Source organism: Pleurodeles waltl, chromosome 10 (genome assembly GCF_031143425.1).
Source record: "Pleurodeles waltl isolate 20211129_DDA chromosome 10, aPleWal1.hap1.20221129, whole genome shotgun sequence".
Lineage (NCBI taxonomy): Eukaryota > Metazoa > Chordata > Amphibia > Caudata > Salamandridae > Pleurodeles > Pleurodeles waltl.
In genome coordinates, this window is record NC_090449.1 from 504,750,725 (window position 1) to 504,776,847 (window position 26,123).

General features: G+C 45.8%; 1 protein-coding gene across 2 annotated transcripts in view; it reads right to left on the reverse strand.

The window, feature by feature from the left end:
* LOC138261667 (uncharacterized) overlaps positions 1-26,123 on the reverse strand; it is a 247,701-nt gene that overhangs the window by 167,319 nt on the left and 54,259 nt on the right. Inside the window, exon 2 of one of the 2 annotated variants that reach the window (XM_069210896.1) lies at positions 3,150-3,399. In XM_069210896.1, coding sequence (XP_069066997.1) covers positions 3,150-3,333 — 184 coding nt within the window. In that variant the 5' untranslated portion in view covers positions 3,334-3,399. Of the gene's footprint in view, positions 1-3,149; positions 3,400-26,123 lie in introns of those variants that run through there. The other variant, XM_069210898.1, reaches the window with a different exon arrangement.

Consider the following 26,123-nt stretch of genomic DNA (forward strand, 5'->3'; position numbering starts at 1 on the left):
GGAAGGGTGGAGCTTTCAAGTGAAAGTATCAATCAATCATCAATCAATCATAAGATTTATAAAGTGCACTACGTACCCGTGAGGGTTTCAAGGCGCTGGGGGGGTGCTGTTTATTGATCGAAGAGCCAGGTTATGAGGAGTCTTCTGAATGCGAGGAGGTCTTGGGTCTGGCGTAGGTTGGTCGGGAGGGAGTTCCAGGTCTTGGCGGCGAGGTAGGAGAAGGATCTGCCGCCGGAGGTCTTTCGATGGATGTGGGGGACGGTGGCCAGGGTGAGGTTCGTGGAGCTGAGCTGGCGGGCGGGGGTGTAGAAGTTGAGTCTGTTGTTAAGGTAGGCAGGTCCGGTGTTGTGGAGGGCCTTGTGTGCGTGGATGAGTAGTTTAAAAGTGATCCTCTTGTCCACAGGGAGCCAGTGGAGGTCTCTCAGATGGTGGGAGATGTGGTTGTGGCGGGGTACGTTGATTGAGGATCAGTCGGGCGGAGGCATTTTGGATGCGCTGGAGGCGTCGTAGGTGGTTGGCAGGGATGCCTGTGTAGAGTGTGTTGCAGTAGTCTAGCTTGCTGCTGACGAGGGCTTGTGTCACGGTTCTTCTTGTTTCAGTCGGGATCCACTTGTAGATCCTGCAGAGCATGCAGAGGGTGTTGTAGCAGGAGGAGGAGACTGCGTTGACCTGTTTGGCCATGGAGAGGGAGGAGTCGAGGATGAATCCTAGATTTCGTGCATGGTTGGTGGGAGTTGGAGGGGTTCCCAGTGTGGTCGGCCACCATGAGTTGTCCCAGGCTGAGAGGGTGGTTCCAAGGATGAGGACCTCCGTCTTGTCCGAGTTCAGCTTCAGCCGGCTGTTCATCATCCATTCGGCGATGGCCTTCATGCCCTCATGGAGGTTGGTTTTGGTGGTGTGCGGGTCTTTGGTGAGGGAGAAGATGAACTGTGTGTCATCGGCATAGGAGATGATGTTGAGGTCGTATTGACGGGCCGTTTGTGCGAGGGGGGCCATGTAGATATTGAACAGTGTAGGACGGAGGGAGTATCCATCGTCTATTCTATTTTCTGTATGATATACTTGCACTGTTCCCACAAATGAATCTGAGGATTCTAACTAAATTTTTAGCCTTCAATTTCAAACTCTTTCACAATTACGGAATGTTTTAAAATGTTTAATTTACATTTTGCTTATTTGTATACATTTCACTAATCTGTTCTAATCAACTGTGGACCCCCAAAAATGGTTTGAGGACCCCTAGTGGCCCCTGAACCACGGGCTAAGAACCACTGAGTTGGACCACTTCACTCACTGTCTCTCTTGAACTCCGAGTGGCAGCATTTTGCCTAATCTCCCTAAAAAGAAGTGACAGAGTACCGAGAGAGAGGAGTGTCAGACCCTGTAGGTATATTAGTGACTGAGGAGGAGAAGCCTAGCCACTCTGTGTAGAGCAGCCCAGAAAAGCAGACTGAACTGCGGCAGTGCAGCGAGGAGTCCATTTCTCAGTGCAACTTTCTTAAACAAGCTTCATGTGCCTGTGCAGTTAACAGCCTAAGAGTGTGCCCGTCAGTGTGACATTGTGACATACCTGCAGGACCAGACAGACTTGTGCTGACTCTGCCAGGAGCTGACACCATTGGCGGAGGACGTGTGACTGACGATGGCGAAGGGTCCAATTCTTCAGGTAAACCAACCAATTGAACATTAACTCTGACTTTGCCACTGTTTAAGGGAATGGGTAATATTCCTCTCTGCACACAGAGGACCTAAGAGGACTTTTTAGTAGTGGGATATGACTGAACTAACCAGTGGTTTATAAAACCAGGAAGGTTTGTGCACATATCATAATGATCTTATACCCATGCCATAATCTCACCTAGTCATTTTATGTGCGATTATAATCCCATAGCACCTGCTTCAGTACCCTGCGTCTGATGGACCTTACTTTGTGTGGTAACGTTTTGATGTAAAAATATTCACTTTTCTGTAAAGAAAAGCACTGGGTTGGCAAGTTTGGATTGTTTCTGGTGCATGATTGTTTGGCTTGTGATATCTATCACATTCCCTACCTCTTGAGAAGAAATTGACTGCTTGCCTATGCTACCCTGAGAGTAAAGTGTGAAAAGGGTGTACTTGGCTCCACGTTTGCAGTGTCATGGTAGGTCAGGCCCTGAGACATAAGTGGTAAAAGGTCCACGCCCAGGGTTGAGGGCCTGTAAACACTGCTTGCCCAGTGACCTCTGAATGGTTTGTGGCAAGCATTTTTCTTTGCAACAACAAGAATTATATTTTCCTTTGATGTGCATCAAACCTTAAGCTGTTCTAAGTACACCTGCCTACAACGAAGCACCCCTACTGTTCTATTAAATTACAGGTGATAGTACCTTTTGTATTTTCCTTTAACATTTATATTGGAAGCGTATGGCAGCAAGGCTTAGGTGGTGGCATTTTTTCTTTTTGTCTTTAGATATTTGTGGCATATGCTTGCAATAAAAATTGAAAAAGTAACTACTGCACCCGTTCCTCAAGGTAAGACCCACTGCCTTTGCTAGTGTTCCTTTTCTTTTTTTTAACCCAAAGGATCTCTTCCTCTACAGCCTCCTTCAAATTTGGAGGTGAGCTGTACCACCTCCCAAAAAAGAAGGAGAGTTACACAAGCCATTTGCTGTACTACAAATTACCATTTCCAAGGTCAGTAAGGGTCAAGCCGGAGTTTAAAAATGACAACAGAATTACAAGCTTGTTGAAGCTCGCAAACATTAAAAGCAAACTGTGCCTTGATTGTACCACTCCCTACCATTTGCATGGGGTTTAACTACTGTAGATTTCTCACACTTTTGGCCAAGAAACCATGTATGCATGCAAGAAATCCTTTAGGTTCCTGGCAGGTCTAGATGAAGTAATTCTGGGTATAAAATATGTTTCATGGTGAAAATGGTGTGTGAACCAGATCCCTTTAGCCTAACTCATGGAGAGGTCGGACGCCAAAATTTCCTCCAAAAAGAATGGAACTGACAACCGTCTGACAGGAAAACTAGAAGAAGGGAAAACATAACAAACTTAAAGGTGTGTGAATAAGAAAACGAGAAAAAAACGGAAGAGAGAATGACATACTTATAGTTATTCATTTCCATACATTTTCCATTCACATCCCCTCAATTTAATACCTTCTTCGAGTTCAAAGGTCACAATAGCCACGCCTGCGTATTCAGTGGGGTAAAGTAATTCTAGCACTTCCCCTCCTCCGTTTCTTGGCCTCAGAAAATGGATGAGTAGCTTGTCATGCATCTGATCATCGGGCAAGATGCTTGGAACTTTATGAACCAGTATCTTTCTGCAATCCCTTGTCATTCTGGGGAAAGGTAGGCAGCAACCTGGGCTGCTGTTACCCCACAACGCAGGTTCAAGCTGCTTCAACTGGAAGAGAAATGAAAGCAAGTTAAGTCACCGTGCTCAAAACAACCAGCAGCACCAATACATCATGACCTGTATTGCTGATCAAATTCCAACATATCGATCTTTGCATACAAAATGCATATGAAATAAGTGAGCGTCACTAAGTTGTGCAAAAGACAACGAGTATAGGGATTTGGATGCTGGGGTTATGGAGAACATCTATCATATGGTTTGATGAAATATTCAACAACAACAAAATGTGCAATCTGAAAAAAGTGTGAAGTGGATTGCTACCACAAACAAACTTAACAAAAGGATGAATCAATAAAATAGGGAGTAACAATAATAAAGGATATACTGAAATGTAAAAATGAAAATGTATTTTATCATACGAAAAGTGCCATTCTGCAACAGGTGTGCACTGTTACTCCACTATAGAATATACAGGTTCACAATGTATGGATGAGGCCTAGTATCACGGTCTACCCGGAGTGCCCAGGGGAAGGCTGAAATCATAAATTGTATAGTGACTAATCAAAAGAGCATAGCTCTAAAAAACAGGAGTGCTCGCATTAGACCACAGTGGGGTCACTGTGGTGTTGACCTACCACCTACTTGATCAGGTAAAAAAGGGGAAGAGAGCACGTACCTCTCCACAAACGACAATGTTATTACAGGTGACAATATGGTCGGATATTACAGATTTTAGGTGTAACCCCACTTAGTCCGTGTAGGTGGAAAAATACACTTAGGCTTCAAAGCACTCTGAATACCACAGAATAGAGAAGAAACTAATACCTCAGCAAAATCAAACAAACAAGGCAATAATTAGAATCTTTAGCACATAAATACAGGCTCTGCCCTCTCCCTATGTTGAACGACATGGAGGCAAAGCCCTGCAGGCTCTTCAAGCCCACAAAGAAGACGACCATGTCACTCATGCGGAGGAAGAACTTCACTGAGGACTACAGATCACTACAGTCTGCCTCCTTACACCGACACAGGAGCGCAGAACGTGCCCACGTGGCATATCACATCACCAAAATAGCCCATAAATTGGAGGTAGAGGTTCGCATGGTCAGGGCATGAAGAAAAAAGTGGCGGGGTTGAGAGGAGGCATGTAAAAGATAAGTCTGCCAAGACAGAGGTGGAAAAGTCTATACCTGGAGGTAAACTTAGATCACATCTCCATCTTACCCCAACGAACAAGTGTAATTTCTCCACCATTCATCCTGACGTGTGGCATGGCCTGCCTGTTACACATACACACATCTGCTCCTACACTTAATCAAACTAGTCCCGGCTAATGTCATCATATTGGTATATGACAGAGATGCCAGGCATGAGACAGATTGCCAAATAATAAATCAGATGGCAGTGCAGCACAAAACCCAAGGACACAGCAAGACAATTATACATTGTTTACATCTGTTCTGTGGCCCTCTAACACCCAAGTGTACAAATATGCCAGCATCTGCAGCAGCTGTCACGTGTGGCTGGGCCACAAACAGGATTGGGACAACACGCTATGCTTTTTTTGTCGCCAGATGTGTGCCCAAAACACTCAAGAGAAAATGTCAGCTGATATTTTACAATGTAATCACTAATCAATGCAGCAACTGGCAAAAGTCTATGTCAATACAGGGAGTGCAGAATTATTAGGCAAATGAGTATTTTGACCACATCATCCTCTTTATGCATGTTGTCTTACTCCAAGCTGTATAGGCTCGAAAGCCTACTACCAATTAAGCATATTAGGTGATGTGCATCTCTGTAATGAGAAGGGGTGTGGTCTAATGACATCAACACCCTATATCAGGTGTGCATAATTATTAGGCAACTTCCTTTCCTTTGGCAAAATGGGTCAAAAGAAGGACTTGACAGGCTCAGAAAAGTCAAAAATAGTGAGATATCTTGCAGAGGGATGCAGCACTCTTAAAATTGCAAAGCTTCTGAAGCGTGATCATCGAACAATCAAGCGTTTCATTCAAAATAGTCAACAGGGTCGCAAGAAGCGTGTGGAAAAACCAAGGCGCAAAATAACTGCCCATGAACTGAGAAAAGTCAAGCGTGCAGCTGCCACGATGCCACTTGCCACCAGTTTGGCCATATTTCAGAGCTGCAACATCACTGGAGTGCCCAAAAGCACAAGGTGTGCAATACTCAGAGACATGGCCAAGGTAAGAAAGGCTGAAAGACGACCACCACTGAACAAGACACACAAGCTGAAACGTCAAGACTGGGCCAAGAAATATCTCAAGACTGATTTTTCTAAGGTTTTATGGACTGATGAAATGAGAGTGAGTCTTGATGGGCCAGATGGATGGGCCCGTGGCTGGATTGGTAAAGGGCAGAGAGCTCCAGTCCGACTCAGACGCCAGCAAGGTGGAGGTGGAGTACTGGTTTGGGCTGGTATCATCAAAGATGAGCTTGTGGGGCCTTTTCGGGTTGAGGATGGAGTCAAGCTCAACTCCCAGTCCTACTGCCAGTTCCTGGAAGACACCTTCTTCAAGCAGTGGTACAGGAAGAAGTCTGCATCCTTCAAGAAAAACATGATTTTCATGCAGAACAATGCTCCATCACACGCGTCCAAGTACTCCACAGCGTGGCTGGCAAGAAAGGGTATAAAAGAAGGAAATCTAATGACATGGCCTCCTTGTTCACCTGATCTGAACCCCATTGAGAACCTGTGGTCCATCATCAAATGTGAGATTTACAAGGAGGGAAAACAGTACACCTCTCTGAACAGTGTCTGGGAGGCTGTGGTTGCTGCTGCACGCAATGTTGATGGTGAACAGATCAAAACACTGACAGAATCCATGGATTGCAGGCTTTTGAGTGTCCTTGCAAAGAAAGGTGGCTATATTGGTCACTGATTTGTTTTTGTTTTGTTTTTGAATGTCAGAAATGTATATTTGTGAATGTTGAGATGTTATATTGGTTTCACTGGTAATAATAAATAATTGAAATGGGTATATATTTGTTTTTTGTTAAGTTGCCTAATAATTATGCACAGTAATAGTCACCTGCACACACAGATATCCCCCTAACATAGCTAAAACTAAAAACAAACTAAAAACTACTTCCAAAAATATTCAGCTTTGATATTAATGAGTTTTTTGGGTTCATTGAGAACATGGTTGTTGTTCAATAATAAAATTAATCCTCAAAAATACAACTTGCCTAATAATTCTGCACTCCCTGTACACCCTTAAGTACATATTACTGATATATCGCCACTGGCATACATACTCATCATATCACTGTCACCGGTGTAGAGCCTGTATTTCAAGCCACTCAGCTACCTGCCACCACCCCTAGTGCTGTTGCGATGCCTGCCGACATATTGCCAGGCCACTCAAATAAAATGGATGACAAAGCACTTATTCAGAACCTGTACTCGTTAATGCATGTCATCGCTGGTACAATGTGCAGAAATACTCAGCCAAAATAACTTTCTTGCACAAAGGCAAATAAAAGGCCTATGTAGGAAAGTTCCTCTTTTGGCATGTCCACCCCTCACACACGTTTTGCCTGGTTTCTGGTGCAATTTCAACTGAAAGTGTACTGGGTCCCTGCTAAACAGGTCCCCAGTGCCAGATTTCTTCCCTAAAACTGCACAGTTATTTTTCCTAATTGGCAAAACCTTTAGCTACCACTATAAGTCCTTAGTAAATGGTACCCCTGGTACCTAGGGAATGGGGCACTAAAGAAAAGCACCTGAGGCCTGCAGCACAAATAGTGCCAGCCTCAGGGGCCCCTCACTAACTGCACACAGTGCTGCTTTTGCACATCGCGTGTCTTGGTGTAGAACTAAAATGAAAACACAACATGGCACACAGCCTGTGTGCCCTGTCCCCTTTGCACAACATGCAATATATGTAAGTCACCTCTCTAGCAGACCTTACAGCCCTAAAGGCAGGGTGCATTATATTACATGTGAGGGTATACCTGCATGAGCAGATATGCTCCTGCTATGTCTCCGTCGATTGCCAGACATAGTAAGTGAACAGTGAAGCCATCTTAACTACCTGTGCTGGACATAGGTTATTATGAGTTCCCCAGTTACATGATGGATTCACTGACAATAGGGATGTTTGGTATCAAACATCTCGTAGTAATAAACCCTCACTGAATCCAGTGATGGATTTATTAATACCTGTGCTCAGAGGGCACCTTAGAGGTGCCCCCTGAAAAACCTACCAACTCCTGGTGTGGGCACTGACTGGTCAAAACCAGTACAGCCACTTTAAGACAGAGTTCTGACCCCTTGAGGTGAGAGCCAACCCTCTTGAGAGCTCAGAACAAAGACCTGCTCTGGGTACAGGTCTGACCCCCCTATCCCAGGCAGGATGGACATTCCAGGGTGGAATCTTCAAAGGCCTTTCAGCCTTTGAAATTCGACCCATGCCTCTCCAACTGGTGGAGGAGGCCGACCCCCAGTTCCTGACCCCACTTTTGGCGGCAGGATTGGCAGGAAAATTAGGTAAATTAGGAGGAGGGCCCACTTCATGCCAGTCCCACCCCTAGGGCGGACGAGCTGAAGTGGACACTACTATTTAAATTCCTCCATCTTGCACGGAAAGGAATTAGGCCAATAGGGTTAGGGCTATGCCACTTCCCAGAGAAAGTGGTCGCAGGAAGGGTGTAGGTACCCTAAAGATGAGTAGCCCTTTGGCTACCACCTGGCACTCCCTGTAAACTCCCCTAAATTCAGTATTTAGGTGGCACCCCTGAACCCTAGAATCAGATTCCTGTCGACCTAAGAGCCGGACAAAGCAGAAGTCGCCCAGCAGAGAAGACTGAAGACACCAACTGACTTGGCCAAAGCTCTGCAGCCTTCAAAGAAACCTTCACCCAAAAGACGACTGTCCTGCACTCCATCGACCATTAAAGCCTTGGGAGGACTACCTGCCTTCTATAAAGACCAAGAACTCCTGTGGACAGTGGACCTGTCCAGAAGAAACCACCTCTAAAAAAGAAGTCTGCCTGAGGAACTGTGAAACGGTCGCCTGGAACCACCCTCTGCACCCAACGCCCCAGGCTCGAGTCCATGTGGGCCCACCAGTCCAGTGAATGTTCCCCAGCGCTTCTGACCAGGAGTCCACTTTGACCCTGCCGGACGTCACAGCGGCACCTGTGGCCTAAATCAGAGGACTCCCCTGACATCGACCTGCCTTGTAAGCTGTTTCCGACGCCAAAAGACACCCCTGCACCTGGAACCCCTAAGCCTTGGGGACTGAACTTTCAGTATTCCTACAAACCCTGGCATCTCAACTTACCTGGGCAGCTGTGGCTTGGTCTTTCCCAGCCTCCTGGAAAGAGCCTGCAGCCCGTTTCTGAAAGTCATAACCTGCACTGAATAACACTGGGTGCCTGATGATGTGTAGGCATTCTGCACCTGCCCCCCCATGCCGCTGGGGGTATAAGCTTGGTCCTGCCTTGTGCCCCCCCCCTTGTACGTACCTCATCTCCAAGAGTTTGACCTTTGATCCCGCTTTAATCACCTGTAAGCAGCGCTACAGTAGATACCTCAGTCTCTATTCAATAGCACTGGGAGTCCGAAGAAGTATTGGCAGTCTGCACCAGGCCACCCCAGTGCCTCTTAGGGTGAAAGTTTGGTGTTGCCTTGTTGCCCCCCGGTGCTTGCCTCAACCCCCAGAGACCGACCTCTGACACCGCCTGTACTTACCTGGGAGCAGCGCGTCAACACCCCCACCCCAGACTCCATTGATTAACACTGGGCACCAACTCAGACTTCTGAACCTAGCCACACCCGTTCCGCTGTAAGTGCACTATTGGTACCAACCTGAACCTTGCCCAGTGCTGGTCTAAAACCCTGAAGACTGGGGTTGTAAGTCGTGTATTTACCTGTGAAACTGCATTCTTATTTTCCTCCTATAGGTTTTTGCACTGTGTCGATTTTTGAAACAGCAAAGTATTTTTAATATGAAAACTGCTTACCTTAATAAGAAGTTCTTTGGTTCAAAGCATATATAAAAGCAACTGCTATTATTCTAAATTGGTGTCGGATTTATTATTTGAGTGTTTGTCTAATTTATTGCCTCTGTGAGTACAAAAAATCCTTAACACAACTTCTTGATAAGCCTAACTGCTCGCCCACACTACCACAAAAAGAGCACTAGACTTATCTATTTCTGCCTCTTCAAACCTTTGGGGATCCACTGGACTCTCTGCACAGTGTACTTCATTTTAGTGCACTACATAGAGAGCCAGCTTCCTACAGCATATTTCTGCAATATATGTGGTTGTTGTGTCAACATGTTCAATATTTACTATCTTAACACATCACACACTCATGACATGCACTGTGGCTATCATGACCCCTAAGATGGAGTAAAAATGTGTGCCTAACAGATTCTCCACAATGTGTAAATTACGCTATAACTACATATCTGGTATGTTGGGAAAGACTAAGCAATATCTTCAAACATGCCACAATAGCATGGCCTACGGAGAGAGGAGTGGCAAAGATGGCTAACGCTCAACTGCCAGCATGTGTTTATGACATCACCTTTGGGCTGACTACTACATATAAATGCAACAAGTGAACCTATCAACTAAATGGTCCAACTCTGGCACTATCTAGCACCCATAACACACTGCTGGGATCAAAGGATATTTAATCAAAGAACTGAAAATACTAACTTGGTGATGTGTCCCTCTTCACAGCTGCAGTTGTCCAATGTCCCTTGGTCAAGACACAACATTGAAGCCATCAACCCATTCTAAGGGACCCTCTGTAAGGAGTACCTCATCCCCCTGTCAGCCGTAAGTCAGGTATAGACCAGATGACCCCAAGGTACCACAAATTCCTCCCTGCTACTTGTGTGCACAAACAATGATCAGGAATTTCCACATTCTGCCAAGGGGTCACGTGTACTAACTAACACGTTACAGTCACTTTGCATCAGCATCCTAATAGAGGTCAGTAGACTAATGTGAGTTGCTCCTTCTTCCAGAGGATCTGGGGACTTCAAGTTTATCTATTATTCTTTCCTTCTAATAGTAAAGGGTGAGTTGCGATTCTAACAGAGAACCCCCATCCACCTTCCGGTTGCCATCTTAGCAACCAAATTAATCACAGAGGATGAACAGATTGTTGGCCCCAAACACAATGGCACCTACCATCATGTCGCTGTCAGTCACTAGTTTCTGCTGTCTGGCAATCTTTCAGATTGAAAGTTCATGGATGCTGTCCAGGCTTCAGAGGATTCAGTGAACCCCACTAAACAACCTGTAGATACCTCAGTGAGTCCCCAGTTCCACCATCATGCCCAGTCTTGAGAGCAGTGGTTACTACAGCCTCCACTTTGCAACCTCACAGTACTTAGACCTCCACATGGTCAACAAGGAGGTTGAGTGAGACAGTCATGCATCTCTGGTTGGCTTAGGAGTTTTCTGAGAAGCTGGACTCCATAAAATGTGGAATTCAGTACATTGAGGGGTCCATGAGCTCCATCAACAACCACTGGTAGAACCAAACTCTAGTAGTGGAGCTACAATCAGAGCCTGATGCATGTCCACCACATGCTCTGAACATCTCCTAGTTACACCAGCTACATTTCCATAAGGTGAGGCCGGAGCATGCAAGGTGACACAATGATGTCATGCACCTCAAACAGGCCTTTGAATCAAGGGTCCAATGCCACTGGGAAATCTAGTTAAGAGGTAATCTACCTATCTGTAATTGCAGTTCTCCAGCATTGGTATTGTTCATGAATTCACATGCTAGGATCATTCCCTGTCGCCAAAGTTAGAGCCTCTGGTTACAAGTAATATCAGTGTAAACATCAACAAGCCATAAAAACAAGATTTAAAACAATTATCTCAGTAACATATCCACCTCTATAGAAATGACCCGATCTTCAACCATTGAGGAGTATCCCATCTCTCCAGAGGGGCGGGATCCTATTCTCCCCAGAGGCCACAATAATTCATATTTCAAAGCACTTAGATGAGCTTCAGAACCGGAAGGAGTTAGGGCCCCACGTGAATCTATGAAAGATCTAAATGCTGGAGTACTTCAGTTACAGGTAAGTAACTTATTTCTTCTCCAGCAGTGGATCTTTCATGAATTCTAATGTTTGAGTCAGAGTATTCAGCAGACCACATAATAAACAATGGAAGTAGTGAGAAAGTGGCTCATTTTATTGGAAAAGGCTGTGCATAACTGCTTGTTCAAATACAGACTCTCTCTCCCACTCTCTGTCCAGTCAGTAGTGCCTGTTGAATGTCTGACAGCTCTTCCAGGTTGCTTCCCTAAATAGGTCGATGAGAGGGATCCCAGCATGGGCCTCTGTGCTGAGGCACATGTTCTGGAATATGCTCTAACCCCTGCTGTCGATAACGTTTGGCCTTCATGTGTCAAAATGTCATCACTGTAGAAAATCATCTAGAGATTCTCTTTTTGGGAAGAGGTTTGGCCCATTTAGCTGTCTATAAGAAAAAAGAGTTTCTGAAGAAGCAAGTTCTTGCTACATAAAACCAGAGATATTGTCTGAAGTCTAATAGTGCCCGACCCTCCCCACTTCATTGAAAGAGGAAAGTAAAATCTAAGGACAGCAGGTTCAGTCAGATGACAGTTCAATAGAATTTTTTAAATAAACACTGGATTTGTTTGTAAAAACAACATTTTATCCTTGTCGAATTCCAAATATGGCTTCTTTATAGCATATGCTTGAAGTTCAAAATGCTTCTGCCTGAAGCTCAGCCTCATTCCATGAAAGATAGTTTAGATACACTTAACATATTCTTTCAAATAGGCTGCTCATCACTTGTGACAACACTGTGGGGGTCATTCCTACATTGGCCGCTCCGCGGTCAAAAGACCGCGGAGGCCATTCAGACTTTCCCGCTGGGCCGGCGGGCGCCCGCCAAGGGAGCGCCCGCCGGCACAGCGGGAAAGGGCCTGCAACACTGAAGCCGGCTCCGAATGGAGCCGGCGGTGTTGCAGGTGTGCGAAGGGTGCAGTTGCACCCGTTGCGATTTTCACTGTCTGCTATGCAGACAGTGAAAATCCTGCTGGGGCCCTGTTAGGGGGCCCCTGCACTGCCCATGCCAGTGGCATGGGCAGTGCAGGGGACCCACGACACCCGTTCCCGCCATCCTGTTCCTGGCGGTATAAACCGCCAGAAACAGGCTGGCGGGAAGGGGGTCGGAATCCCCATGAGGATTCCCCAACCGGGGTTAATCCGGCGGGAAACCGCCAGACCCGGTTTTCCGACCGCGGCTTTACAGCCGCGGTCGGAATGGGCAGGGAAGCACCGCCAGCCTGTTGGCGGTGCTTCCGTCATTTTAGTCCTGGCGGTCGCCGACTGCCAGGGTTAGAATGACCCCCTGTGTTTAGTTCCCAATGAACTGAAGGCTTTCTCATTGGTGGCAATGTCCTAGAGGTGTCCTTTAGAAACTATTTGATTAGTCTAATAGGGAGGCCCAACAGCACAGAGATAGAGAGCTGATAGATACCTGGAAACTGGAGCAAGATGTTCTTCAACTGAGGTACATTAAATCCTGATTGCGCTATTTGCAAATGATATGGAAGAAGATGCTGAGGCTGAGCTTGAAGTGGATGCAAGCATTTTGAGCTGCACCAGGAACAGAAACATTTCCATTTAGACTTGTGAGTTCTGTTGGTGGATTGTGCTCTTGCTTGGGTAAGTAAGCGTTTTCCTGCTACCATCTAGAGTATCAAGGCTACAAAATGCGTGCTAAGGAGCGCAACTGTAAAGCAGATGGTGTTGCCAGATGTAGAATCTGGCTGCAGTGCCTTGACAACAGGTGATGTCACTCTGATGCCCAGAGTGAGTAATAGGATTGGCAGTGAACTGCTGCAGGAGATTTGTGTACAACTTCTGCCTGGACCAAGATGGAGCTGGTAGAATGATGCAGCATCTCTCCCTCTTGATTTTGGCTGTCACCCTTAAAACAAAGGGAAATAGCAGATAGGCGTATGCAAATGTTCCGCTTAGTGGCATCCAGTAATTTGAGAAGATGGCACACACATACATACTCACACTCACCCAGTTACATACACGCTCACTCACACACATATATTCACAAGCACACACCTATGCACCCACCATTCACATACCCATTCACAGCATGCATGCACTAATGCAACACATTTGTACATATATGCACACATGCAACAAACATTAAAAAAAAAAAAAAAGCTTACCAGGCTGCAGCAGTTATCTCAGATAAAAGGAGGGAAGCCTCCAAGATTAGTAGGGTAGGGACTGCCACCTCTTCTCATTGGCTGACTGAAGGAGGCGTTAGTCCTTTATTCATCACAGAGTGGGATTGTGTGAGTGACAGCTGCTGACCCCACCCCACTCTGTGACAATGTGTCACTGAATGATTCTTGGCCCTGGGCACTTCATGGCTTAAAATTGAAGTGCTCAGTTCCTAGTCTATCTGTGATGCGTCATCTCATCGTGATTGGGAGGACCTTGAGATGCTTTACAGGGCTGAGGAGGTCATGCCCAAAGGGCTGTGGAATTCTTAGCCAGGCAAAGTTCAGCTCAGGTAACCATGCATGTGCCTGCACATTCCACGTCTATATAGCGCCTGGCTGCCTGACCTAAAGAGTGTCTGGCAGGCTGACATTTCCTCAGACGGACAATCTTCATGCCTGCAAAAAGGGGCGGGCCCATATTCTTAAGGATGAACAGCATCTGGTTCCGATCAGATCATCAGAAATAAATCTACCCTTGTCACATTTGACAGTATCTGCTAGCAAAGAAACTACATTTCTGGTTGTCTCTTAATGCAAAAAGGATTGAGATCAGGTTTACGTCATTTATGCAATATCTTTCGCAGTATGATTTAACTCAAGGGATCTACCCGCCAATTGGCTCAGTGTTACTGCTCATACACTAGTAGACCCTGGAAGAAGTTCTGCCTTTAAGAATATCATATGTTGAATTGCCCATGTCCACAGGGGTTGTGCTTCCTCTGAAAAGGTTTTAGGACTGGATTCCTTCTTGCTTGTTCACATAAAACATGGATGTGGTATTGTCCTTTCATATCAGAATTGAAGATAGAGGTAATCATGGGAGAAGGGAAACAAGACCTCTGCGAATGGCTCTGGGTTCTATACTAACATGAAGTTTTGCGAGTATCCTCTTGCTGAAAGCTCCTGCAGGTGTGCACCTCTGCTTCCAAGTAGGCTTCTGTACTCATAACCTGGCTGTCTGCCTATGGTATGAAGGATATTCTTGCACTGATGTTTGTCAATCCACCACAGAAGAGATGACTTGATGTAATGTGTAATGATTACTTTGTACTGGACGGACCATTTGTAATACACCCATTGTATATATATTTCCTTCTGTGGAGGTCTCATTTGAAGGCAGAAGTTTGGTATTAACGTTATGCACAATGACATCATACCTAAAAGGGATTTGTAAGTATAGACTGATATTTGCTTTGCTTGCTAGAAAAAGTCTGGAAGTGTTCTGCAGATGGAGTGTGTTTTCATCCAAATGGTATGCTTTTACCTTCTTTGGTGTCTTTAGTGGCTACAAGGAAATTAATGTTGGTTGCTAGAGAGAAAGAAGATTGAGAAGGGTGGAGAGTGAGGCCTCATTTCTGAAAAAGCTGTAGGCAAGGGTAAGTGGGTGCAGTTGCTTTGGACCACAACTCTATTTTACCAGCAAGTTGTAGGTTTGGGAAAATCCTGATAACCTTGACATCGCAGGAACTAAGTACTAGAGCTGTGCACTATGTGACGAAAGGGGAGTGGATTCAAAGCTGAATGGCAGAACTAGAAATTGGTAGTGGCACCTAGGTACTTAGAGTCAGAGATACTTTGCATGTCTGTGGTGCATGGGAATATAGAAGTATGTGTCCTGCAAACCCAGTGATACCATACTTCTAGAATCACTGCTTTTTGAGGCATTTGTTTTGGCATTATATGTAAATATTGGGTGCTAGTCTCCAGATTTGTTTCCTTATTAAAACCATAAAAAACAAGTTTCTTAACTTTGGCAGGACTTTTTCTCGTACATATTCTAACTACAGATTCCTCATCTTTTAAATTCCTCCAGGTGCCGAACTGGAAAGTCTTGTCAGCAAAGGTTCCTGCATGCCAATAGCTGGCAGCATTGGATTTGGCATTGAATATGGCAGTCACCTTCTCCCACATCCGCACATGATGGTGCAGAGCAGTATAGAACTACCACACAACCTCACTGATGTCAGTTTATATCAAAGCATTCTGTGCTCTCTGAGGCAGAGCGTCAATAACAGATTGAGGACCCTGACAGTGTGCAGAATCTAGCATGGAACCTTATTATCACCTAGAAGAATTGGAAGGAGGGCAGATGGTGAAGGATTGGCGGTTAGAGAGAACATCAGTCATAAAGAGTGTCACTAAAGATAAGTTACTTCTTATGGTGGATACTTCTGACTGCAGATTCCTCATCCTATGATTAGATAACAAAAAGTCCATCCTTAAATTGGGAGGGTTTGAGGATGGACTTCATAGCAGGAAATCCTTCAAGAACAAGCAGACAAATCAGCCCTCCATGCAGACATACGAGTCAAGGCAGTAAAGCCTAGTGAAGGTGTGGATGGCTGCCATGGTAGCTGCACTTTAGATGCCTAGCACAGGAACCACTCTGGCTGCGGCCACAGTGACAACCTTAGCTCTGGCAGAAAGAGACCAATGGCATTCGGAGTTCTCCTTGTTGGCCAAGGAATAGCACTGTTTGACCCAGAAAGCGATCCATTAAGATAAGGCCTGTTTCTGTATGTCTAATCCCATTTTAAAACTGGTAAACCTCATGAAAAGATGGTCACCCACCCAGTGGTCCTTAGTCTGATCAATATAATCGCTAAGAGATGTCTTGTGATGCAGTCACTTAAGCTTCTCCTACTTCTCAGAAAATGCAGCTAATAGAAGAAAGTGGAGAGCATAGGGACCATGCCAGGCCGTTGACAGTCAAGAAAAACTCCTGAAGGTCCAGCCAGCGATAAAGCCTCATCAGCTCTTGGTACAGCACATGTGAGTCGGCATTGACCAGTTTGTTGCAGTACCCGATGGTCGCCATGTTGCCTATCAGAAATTGCATATTGCTGCCTGTAAACAAGTGTTTCTACAAAATCAAGTTGTGTCATAAAACAGGAAGGTGTTTAAGAACCAAAGGTTCAAAACTGGACTGAGCCCAGTCTTTCTTGGACACCAAAAAGTAACAGGAATAGGCTGAGCTGGCTGTCTCTTGCAGTATGTTAGACACAGGGGCCCTCATTCTGACCTTGGCGGGCGGCGGAGGCCGCCCGCCAAAGTCCCGCCGTCAGATTACCGTTCCGCGGTCGAAAGACCGCGGCGGTCATTCTGACTTTCCCGCTGGGCTGGCGGGCGGTCGCCTTCAGACCGCCAGCCAGCCCAGCGGGAAAGAGGCTTCCACGATGAAGCCGGCTCGGAATCGAGCCGGCGGAGTGGAAGCTGTGCGACGGGTGCAGTTGCACCCGTCGCGTATTTCACTGTCTGCGCAGCAGACAGTGAAATACATGTAGGGGCCCTCTTACGGGGGCCCCTGCAATGCCCATGCCAGTGGCATGGGCACTGCAGGGGCCCCCAGGGGCCCCGCGACCCCCCCTACCGCCATCCGGATCCCGGCGGTCCGACCGCCGGGATCTGGATGGCGGTAGGGGGGGTCGGAATCCCCGCGGCGGTGCAGCAAGCTGCGCCGCCGTGGAGGATTCAATGGGGCGGCGGTACACTGGCGGGAGCCCGCCAGTGGTGCCGGTCCGACCGCGGCTTTACCGCCGCGGTCGGAATCCCCATTGGAGCACCGCCGGCCTGTCGGCGGTGCTCCCGCGGTCCTCCGCCCTGGCGGTCAAAGACCGCCAGGGTCAGAATGAGGGCCAGGGTGTAGCCCCTGAATTTCCAATACTGTTGATGAAACTGTCAGGCTGAGGAGAGCAAGCTCAAAGAGCGGGCCAAGGCACATCTATCTTTCACTGTACCAAAGCAGAGTCCCGCTTGCCTCTGAACAGCTGGGAGTAAATGAAAGGCATTTCCATACAGAATGCACATATACCCCCTTGTTGCACAGCCAGATGTGATGGTGAATCACACCACCAGAGCACAGTCCACAGAGTCTGGGGTTTTAAGTCTAGCCTACACAAGGTACTTATCCTTCATGAACCGTCGGAGTGAATTTATTTGCAACTTCACAAGGAGGGTGGGGAAGATCTCACTCATTCCATAGAGCATGGTTGTATCTCCGCATCAAGCAAATAGCATTCACAGACCCTCTGCCAAATGCATCAATGTGCTTCGGGAGAGCATTAGGGAAAGCATTCAGGCTCACTCTGCTGGCCGAAGCATGAACTACAAGGCTTTAAGGTGTTGAGTGTTGTGTTGCAGCTGGCCTACACCACCTCTAAATGGCGCTGAGGAAGTTTTGACAACACAACAGTCCAAGTGCCTAGCAGGGCTTTAATGAAAAGCATCAAAATCTCTGAAGCTGAAAGGTCATGTAAACATTTTTATAAGCAGATTGTCCTTAGTATTTCAAAACCCCTGGTGCCCTAAGGTACAGAGTCCAATTCCATCTCTGGTGAAATATCAAGATCACTAGCATTTTGGTGGTCTAAATTCAGATCATCATCAGTGTATCATCATACTTGTCATGTGGAATAATTTGAAGGTCGTCTAAGGCACCTGAGTCAGAGCTGAATAAGGTTTCAAGGCATTAAAAATAGAGTAAATCCAACACCACTAGCTATGATTGTAACAAGGCATTAACCGAGATCTAGCTGCGATCTAGCTGAAATCTAGCTGAGATCTGATCAATATCAAAGTGTGGGGTCAGATCCAGAACTGGAACCTCTGGAGTTGGGACCGGCTACAACCAGTGAAGTCTATGGCAAAGGAGGTGCAGCCTGGGACCAGCAGGAAACAAGATGGAGGCCTAACAGGGTCAGTTAGTGCCAGAGACAGCCTACCAGGGGAAGTCCAACTGTAAGCAGCAGTGCATACATGGGCCCCAAACATAAACACGGAGGTACCAGAATCATCTGGAAAAGCTTAGACACTGCCTCACTGAAGTCCTCTGCCTGCTGTGGAATCATTGATTACCTGGGAAATTTAGAGCACATCAGCTTCAGCTGTTAAATGAATTAGAGTTGGATGACTGGCATGGAATTGGGCCTTTTGAGTGCTGACTGTGCGACCTCTCCCTGAAGAGGGATCGACAGGGAATAATCTGCCATTTTGAGTTCCTGTATTTACACTAGGATTTGTCCTTGGCCTGTGTCTTGGATCTACCCAAAGAATGTGATAGAATTTGTCCTTGGACTTTGTCTTGGACTTATCCAAAGAATGGCACTTGGAGTGGGACTTGAAACAGAAAAGAGCTTGCAATTTGTAGCGCGACTAGCCTCATTCTTTTGCTCTGAGATGTCTAACTCCTATTCCTGCTCCCTGTTGGCTTTTAGATGCATCTGGAAGCATGTGTCCCATGACTAGGAATCTGGATCACAATGAAGTAGGATGTCCATGGGGAGAAGTGGTAACTGTCTGGAAAGCTGAGCGGCAGGTGGCTCTTGTGACGGAGTCTCTGTTTGTGATGGTGGTGGTTGTGTCATAGGACTCCTGTTACTAGAACGAGACTGCTGGATTTGGGGCAGCAGCACCACCATTTTGTGGGTGACTGAGTCAATCCCATACTGTCCTGGCAGCTGTCGGCCCAACACTTTCAGCTGGCTAGCAGAACCTCACCCAAACCAGAAAAGGTGATTTGTGACAGCCTGAAGCATGACACTCGGAGGCTTCTAGGGGGAGTCGTGGTCAACAAGTCTCATTCCTTTTTCTTGTTAGCAAAAGGTCTCATACAAACACATAGGCCAATGAAAGAGATGCAAGATTGTTTTTAATACATTTATTGAAAAGACTGCAATCTACAATAAAATATACAAGCTTTATTTATTATGGTAATGAGACATAACAGGATAAATAAGAAGAAAACAGTCCCAACATACTGGAATAACATACATAGATTAATTCTACCTATCCCCTAACTTCTAAGCGAGAGTATAGCAGTGATAGCCCAATCTGTCCGTACTTAGTCCATGAGAGGAGCACCCACCCCCATTACCTTGAAGATAGGGGTCTGCTCTCTGTCTCCTTGATCCGTTATAGAGACAGGGCTGAGGTCAGCAATGAAATGGCATGCAGCATCTACGGAATCCAGTCCAGAATGACCTCCCTGTTGTCCTTTGGCCTGTAAGGTGTTTTTTTTTTTTTATAAGAAAACATATTTCTGTTCTGTGAAAAGGCCTGACATGGGCATGTCCCCAAGTGGTGATCTGTTTACATACTCTTGTGGTTACAATTGCTAGATGGATTATCATGTACTGTTCTTGTCAGCAATGGGCAGAGGTACATGGTGAAATGTAGTGCACAGAATAATAACAATGCTTTCACAGAATTACAGAGTTACAGCTGATCAGAAAACAGAAACATACCCGCTGAAAGCAGGGTAACTAATAAAACAGTGAATAAAACTGAGTAAATTAAATCAGAGCACATATTTAGGTGAAAGAGCACAGGCCGCTGGCCTAAGATAAGCTAAAATATATGTGCCCAAGCAGAGTGTAACATGAACCTACAACAGTTGAGATGACATTGATTGACTTGGTTGTGGTACTACAGGTTCCGGTATTGAAGGGAGCCTGGCATAATCATCTGCTAATGTAGACTGAAGGTTTCCTAGTAGGTCTATTGGCACCAGCATCGTTGGTGGTTCATTACATGTGCTGTTGTTATGCTCCTCTTCTTAATATGGGTCACAGTGCCCATCATAGTTTGATCGGTTTTATTCTCATGCATAACCTTCATTCTTGACTTAAAAAGAAGATGAGTGAGCTTTTACTCATCCAGATCTGGGTTACTGCCATTGTTTTAACATTTAATATTTAGGTTAGTCAGGCTGTATGCAGGTCTAGTGGAGCCATCATCACTAGATTCCTCCTCACCCCTTTCATTGTCTGTCTCTAAGATTTTCACAGGTGGTGCAGGTGAAACCTTGCTCAGTGACATGTAAGCATGTAAAAGTGCAGATGATATGCCCAAGGCAAATCTCACTGCTCGGGTTACCAATACTGTTTTTTGTAAGGGGAACACTGAAAGGGGATCAACAGGGCAACTGAAGGGACTGCAGTCTGCAAAAACGATGTAGAAGCCTCAGTTGACAGAAATGCTAACAAGGGTGCCGTTGTTGATGGAATGGTCATTAAAGGTGTTGTTAACAAGTATATCTCCACAAGGACTGTGGTCTACAGGGTTCTCGTTGACAGTGGAGTCTTCTTCAAAGGTGGTGTGGTAACAATGATGGAAGAACAGATGACTTCTTGGCAGATGATGGAGATGGTGTTAACAACTTTTTAATCAGCAATGACTTCATCACCAGGGCCTTAGACAGGCCTGCCTCTAATATGCGACTTGCCTCAGCGGACTTGAATGTTTTGGTGTCAGAACTTTTAGAACCTTCGGGGGGGGCTTAGTTCTCTTCGGACAAAGTGTGAGTAGCTGAGGAGACAAGAGGAATTTAACCTTTGCCTGACTTAGCCCACTTTTGCACCTTTTTAGAGGTAGATGATGTGGAGCCATGAAATGACTCCTCATCGAATGAATACACTTATCTTTAGCCTGTAGAGGTCCCTGCTTTCTCTGTCTAGTTTTTTTTCTGTCAAGAATTTATGACAAATCTTACACTTCTGAGGCTTATGATGCAGGTGCAAATGAACCTATCATATGGATCATGTGAATGCATGCTTTTTTATCACAAGTCCCTCAGAGCCAGTAGAAAGATAGCTTTTAAAGATGTTTCAGACATTACGGAAAACATTAACTTCCTGGATAAGAATATGTACAGAGACAACAACCGTACAGAAAGAGCTGCTTAAGAGGTTGAGAAAATGATTTGGTTTCTAGTCAGCAGTTGAGATAAGAGTAGAGCTCTGTGGAGACTCCCTGCACACAGAATGTGCAGTAGAACTCTGAATGATGGTGGCCTCTGGGAAGAGGGGAGTTCAGAATACCTCCACCTTGGGTAATTTCCAGTGATGTGGATAGGCTTCTAAGTTTTTTTTATCTTGTTTCTATGGCTTGTTGATACTGCTGTTACAGCGCTCACCTCGATCAATGGGAATGATCCATCCATGAAAGATTAAATTCTGGCAAACTAAAAATACCTGCAGGCTTGTCTCACTCACCTTCCAGCCCTCAGCAGAAAGCCTAATCATGACCCCAACCTAGGCCTTGTCTTGTGCAGCCAAGGAGGTGGAGGACTCCCATGATGACATTTACTTGAATCACACCCATAAACTCATCATAGACTTCTCAGCATACTCATAGATCACAACTCTTCAAGTGTGTTTTCCAATCCTAAACATATTATATGTTACATACATTTCTGCACTCCCTTACACAATAAATCTCTTTGCACCTACAATTACACTGACTGACTCAACTTTCAACAACTTTATTCAGTCAATCGACCATGAAAGCACAGTAAAAACAAAAGCAACAGGCTTGATAATATAATAAAACCATGGGACAATCAGGCTATCAAAAGAATCTGACTCATTGTAAATACCTCCACCTAAAAATGTAAAATGTCTAATCAGTCTAAATATCCTAAATAAACGTACAATATGCAACAAAAGTCAAATATGTCCAACAGCAAGTAAATTTCACTCTCCAACTGAAACTGAAACTGCTTCTTACACACCAAACTGGTTTGTGGCACATGATTGTGTCACATGATTGTGTCTATCCTCCAGGTCCTATGTCAGGGTGAACTCTACCACCATCCCGGGAATGGCATGTTAGGTAGGGCAGAACCACAAACTATTCAGCTGTAGGACAATGGGATTACTATGAAAGTGGCTGGTACAGAAAGCATTGGTTGGGAGAGAGGACATAATGGCAGTCATAAAGGAGAATATGTAGGCCATTTTGTAGTTGACAGCCTGAGCATAATGCAGATCCTTGAACCGTTTTCTAGCATTAAAGATGCCCACTGGAGGAACTGCATGACGGTCTCCTAATCCTCCTCTGCTCTCGGCTGAAGCCCTCCTGGAATGCTTTCAATGACTCACGCATAGTACATATGAGAAGAGGAACACAAGACTAATCAGCTATGTCTAAGGCAAATCTCACACTCAACCGCTGCTGTTACGATGGGTGGGCACCTTCTGTGGCAGGAAGAGGGAAAAGAGAGGCAGTTTCAAGCATACGTTCTGGAGGAGGTTGGAGATGGTTTTGGGAGTGGCCTTGGGCCCTGATTGGAGGGTCTTGCTCTTTGGACCCCAGTGGTGGGTCTCTTCCTGGCCAGGACCAATCATCACTCTACTCCTGACATGTGGTGTCCATGTTCACCATCTCTTTTGCTGTTTAGGCCTGCGCATCTTCACAGGGAGACATGTGGTTGGGGACCGTGTCCCATCTCAGAGTGGGCATGGGCTAACCCTCAGTGGTGAAAATCAGTTAAGGAGCCTGCCCTGCATCGTTCTCCTCTGCCTCCGTCCTGCTGCTCCTTACCTGCTTCCTGCCTGCCCACTGCAAAGTAACAAAGAGATAGTAGGGGTCCCACAGCTCCATTTAGTCTCTTCTTCATCTGTATCACTGTCAATGGTATATGTTGCATTGTAAGGTAGACCTGCATAGATGCCATCATATTCTACCTGCCACAGGCAAAGGATGATTATTGTGCACATACAAATGTACAGTGAGTCACTATGACCAACAAAGAAGCAGCCGCAGGACATTCTACTTTCCTCCTGCCACATGCTTAATTTCCAAATGTCACAAGTTGCGAGGGCTCAGTGGGTACCTGGGTGGTGCTATGGGATTTCTTCAAGGAATATATCAGAGAAATCCGCATTTCCGCAATCGGAGCACAGCATGTGTGGCAAGCGGAAGAGCGGCTCGGGTCCATTCAGACAGTGTCCCTGGCGGTGATATATGCTCTCCTAAGGAATTTGAAGTGGACTAGCTTGTGGTGCTGGTTAGGTGAGACAAATCTAGTCTGCGCGCAGCATGCATCCCAGACATTTTGGGATAATGGGTGACCTAGATCTCTCTCCGAGGATTCCCTGAGCCGAGCATCCAGAATCTGAAGAGCCTTAATACAAACTAGATAGAGTCTGGATACCAGGCGTGCCCCCGAGACCGCATAGCAACTAGTGTAAGTGGTGCAAACTTGGTAGGAGCCAACGGATATGTACCATAGCATGCCCGCATAGAGTGTTGTAGATGCCATAGTACAAAGTGTTGAAATTGTGTGGCGTCTGTGAAACGAGTATCTGTAGTGCATGAAAATATGTGGTCATCTGGGAAAACATCACCAAAGGTATGAAGTTGAAAAGTACGTAATGTACGCTGAACCAGTGCCTCCTATGAAATGGGTATAAATGGATTATTAATCAGTGTCAGAGCTAGTGAATAGAGTGTGTTGCAATGAAGCAAGCAAGCCAGTTTACGCCATGCCCAGTTAGTTATGGAAACATTTTGAATATCTCTGCAATGTAGTGGAACACCCCCTCAAGTGCCCATCCAGCTCCGGATAGGACACCACCAGTATGCAGGCCATCGGGGGGTCAGGGATCGACGGGCACCCCTTCCTCGTTGGGAGGCCATCCCTAGCTGGGCCTCCGCCATCTTCCTTGCCCAGCATCTCAGGTCCTCCCACCGTTTGCGACAGTGGGTGCTCCGCCTGCCGTAGACCCCCAGGATCCACACGTCCTTGGCGATGGCACGCCATATACCCTTTTTCTGATGGGCACTGACCTGCAGAAAAATACACATTGAAAAAAGATATCAGTCAGACCGTCACTGGGTCTGTGCATGATGCCTTTATCCTAAGGAATAGCAGCATCCCAAAAGTGATGGCTCAACTACAGAGGCACAGGATGTGGCTAATTGGTGAGCCCTGGTTCCCACCCAGTGGATGTTGGTGTATGGGTATGGTGTTGGTCATAAGGTTTAGTATGTGTCTAACAGGTATCCCTCGATATTTGCAGGTGACTCTGGTTACCCCAACCTCTCATGGCTACTGACCCCAGTGAGGAATGCCAGGACAAGTGCAGAGGAACGTTACAATGAGGCACATGGGCAGACAAGAAGGATTATCGAGAGGACCTTTGGCCTCCTGAAGGCCAGGTTTGTTGCCTCCATCTAACTAGTGGATCCCTGTACTACTTAGCCAAGATGGTCTGCCAGATCACTGTGGCATGCTGCATGTTGCATAACCTTGCCTTGAGACGCCAGGTGCCTTTTCTGCAGGAGGAAGAGGCTGGAGATGGCCGTGTGGCAGCAGTGGACCCTGTGGACTGTGAACAAGAGGAAGCAGAGGATGAGGACAACAGAACAACAATCATACGACAGTACTTCCAGTGACACACAAGTAAGACACTGTAACTTCACCTTACATTGACAGTTTTGTGTTGGACATTGTACATGGCAGGCAGATTCTCCCAACTCACAAAATGTGAGCAAAAAGTGTTTTTTGGGCCAGATTTTGAGGTCTACAAAGGATTCTGGATAACAGAACCTGGTGAGAACCCCACAAGTCACCCTATCGTGGATTCCCCTAGGTGTCTAGTTTTCATAAATGCACAGGTTTGGTAGGTTTCCTTAGGTGCCGACTGAGCTAGAGGCCAAAATCCACAGCTAGGCACTTTCCAAAAAACAGCTCTGTTTTCTTTGGGAAAATGTGATGTGTCCACGTTGTGTTTTGGAGTATTTCCTGTCTTGGGCGCTAGGCCTACCCTCACAAGTGAGGTACCATTTTTATTGTGAGACTTGGTGGAACTCTGGGTGGAAGGACATCTGTGGCTCCTCTCAGATTCCAGAACTTTCTGTCACCAAAATGTGAGGGAAAAGTGTTTTTGGCCAATTTTTGAGGTTTACAAAGGATTCTGGGTAATGGAACCTGGTGAGAGCCCCACAAGGCACTACATTCTGGATTCCTCTAGGTGTCTAGTTTTCAAAAATGCACAGGTTTGGTAGGTTTCCCTAGGTGCTGGCTGAGCTAGAGACCAAAATCTACATCTAGGGACAAAAACACGACAGATTTCAATGTAAAAATGTGATGTGTCCATGTTGCGTTTCCTGTCGCGAGCATTAGGCCCACCCACGCAAGTGAGGTACTATTTTCACTGGGAGACTTGGGGGAACACAGAATAGCAGAACAAGTATTATTGCTCCTTGTCTTTCTCTACATTTGTTCCTTCCAAATGTAAGACAGTGTGTAAAAAAGACGTCCATTTGAGAAATGCCCTGTAATATACATGCTACTTATGGGCACCCCAGAATTCAGAGATGTGCAAATAACCACTGCTTCTCAACACCTTTTCTTGTGCCCATTTTGGAAACACAAAGGTTTTCTTGATACCTATTTTTAACTCTTTATATTTCAGCAAATGAATTGCTGTATACCCGGTATAGAATGAAAACCCTTTGCAAGGTGCAGCTCATTTATTGGCTCTGAGTACCTAGGGTTCTTGACTAACCTACAAGCCCTATATATCCCCGTAACCAGAAGAGTCCAGCAGATGTAACAGTATATTGCTTTCAAAAATCTGACATCGCAGGTAAACGTTACAGAGTAAAACGTGGAGAAAAATGGCTGTTTTTTTCCACCTCAATTTCGATATTTTTTTTATTTCAGTTGTTATTTTCTGTAGGAAAACCTTGTAGGATC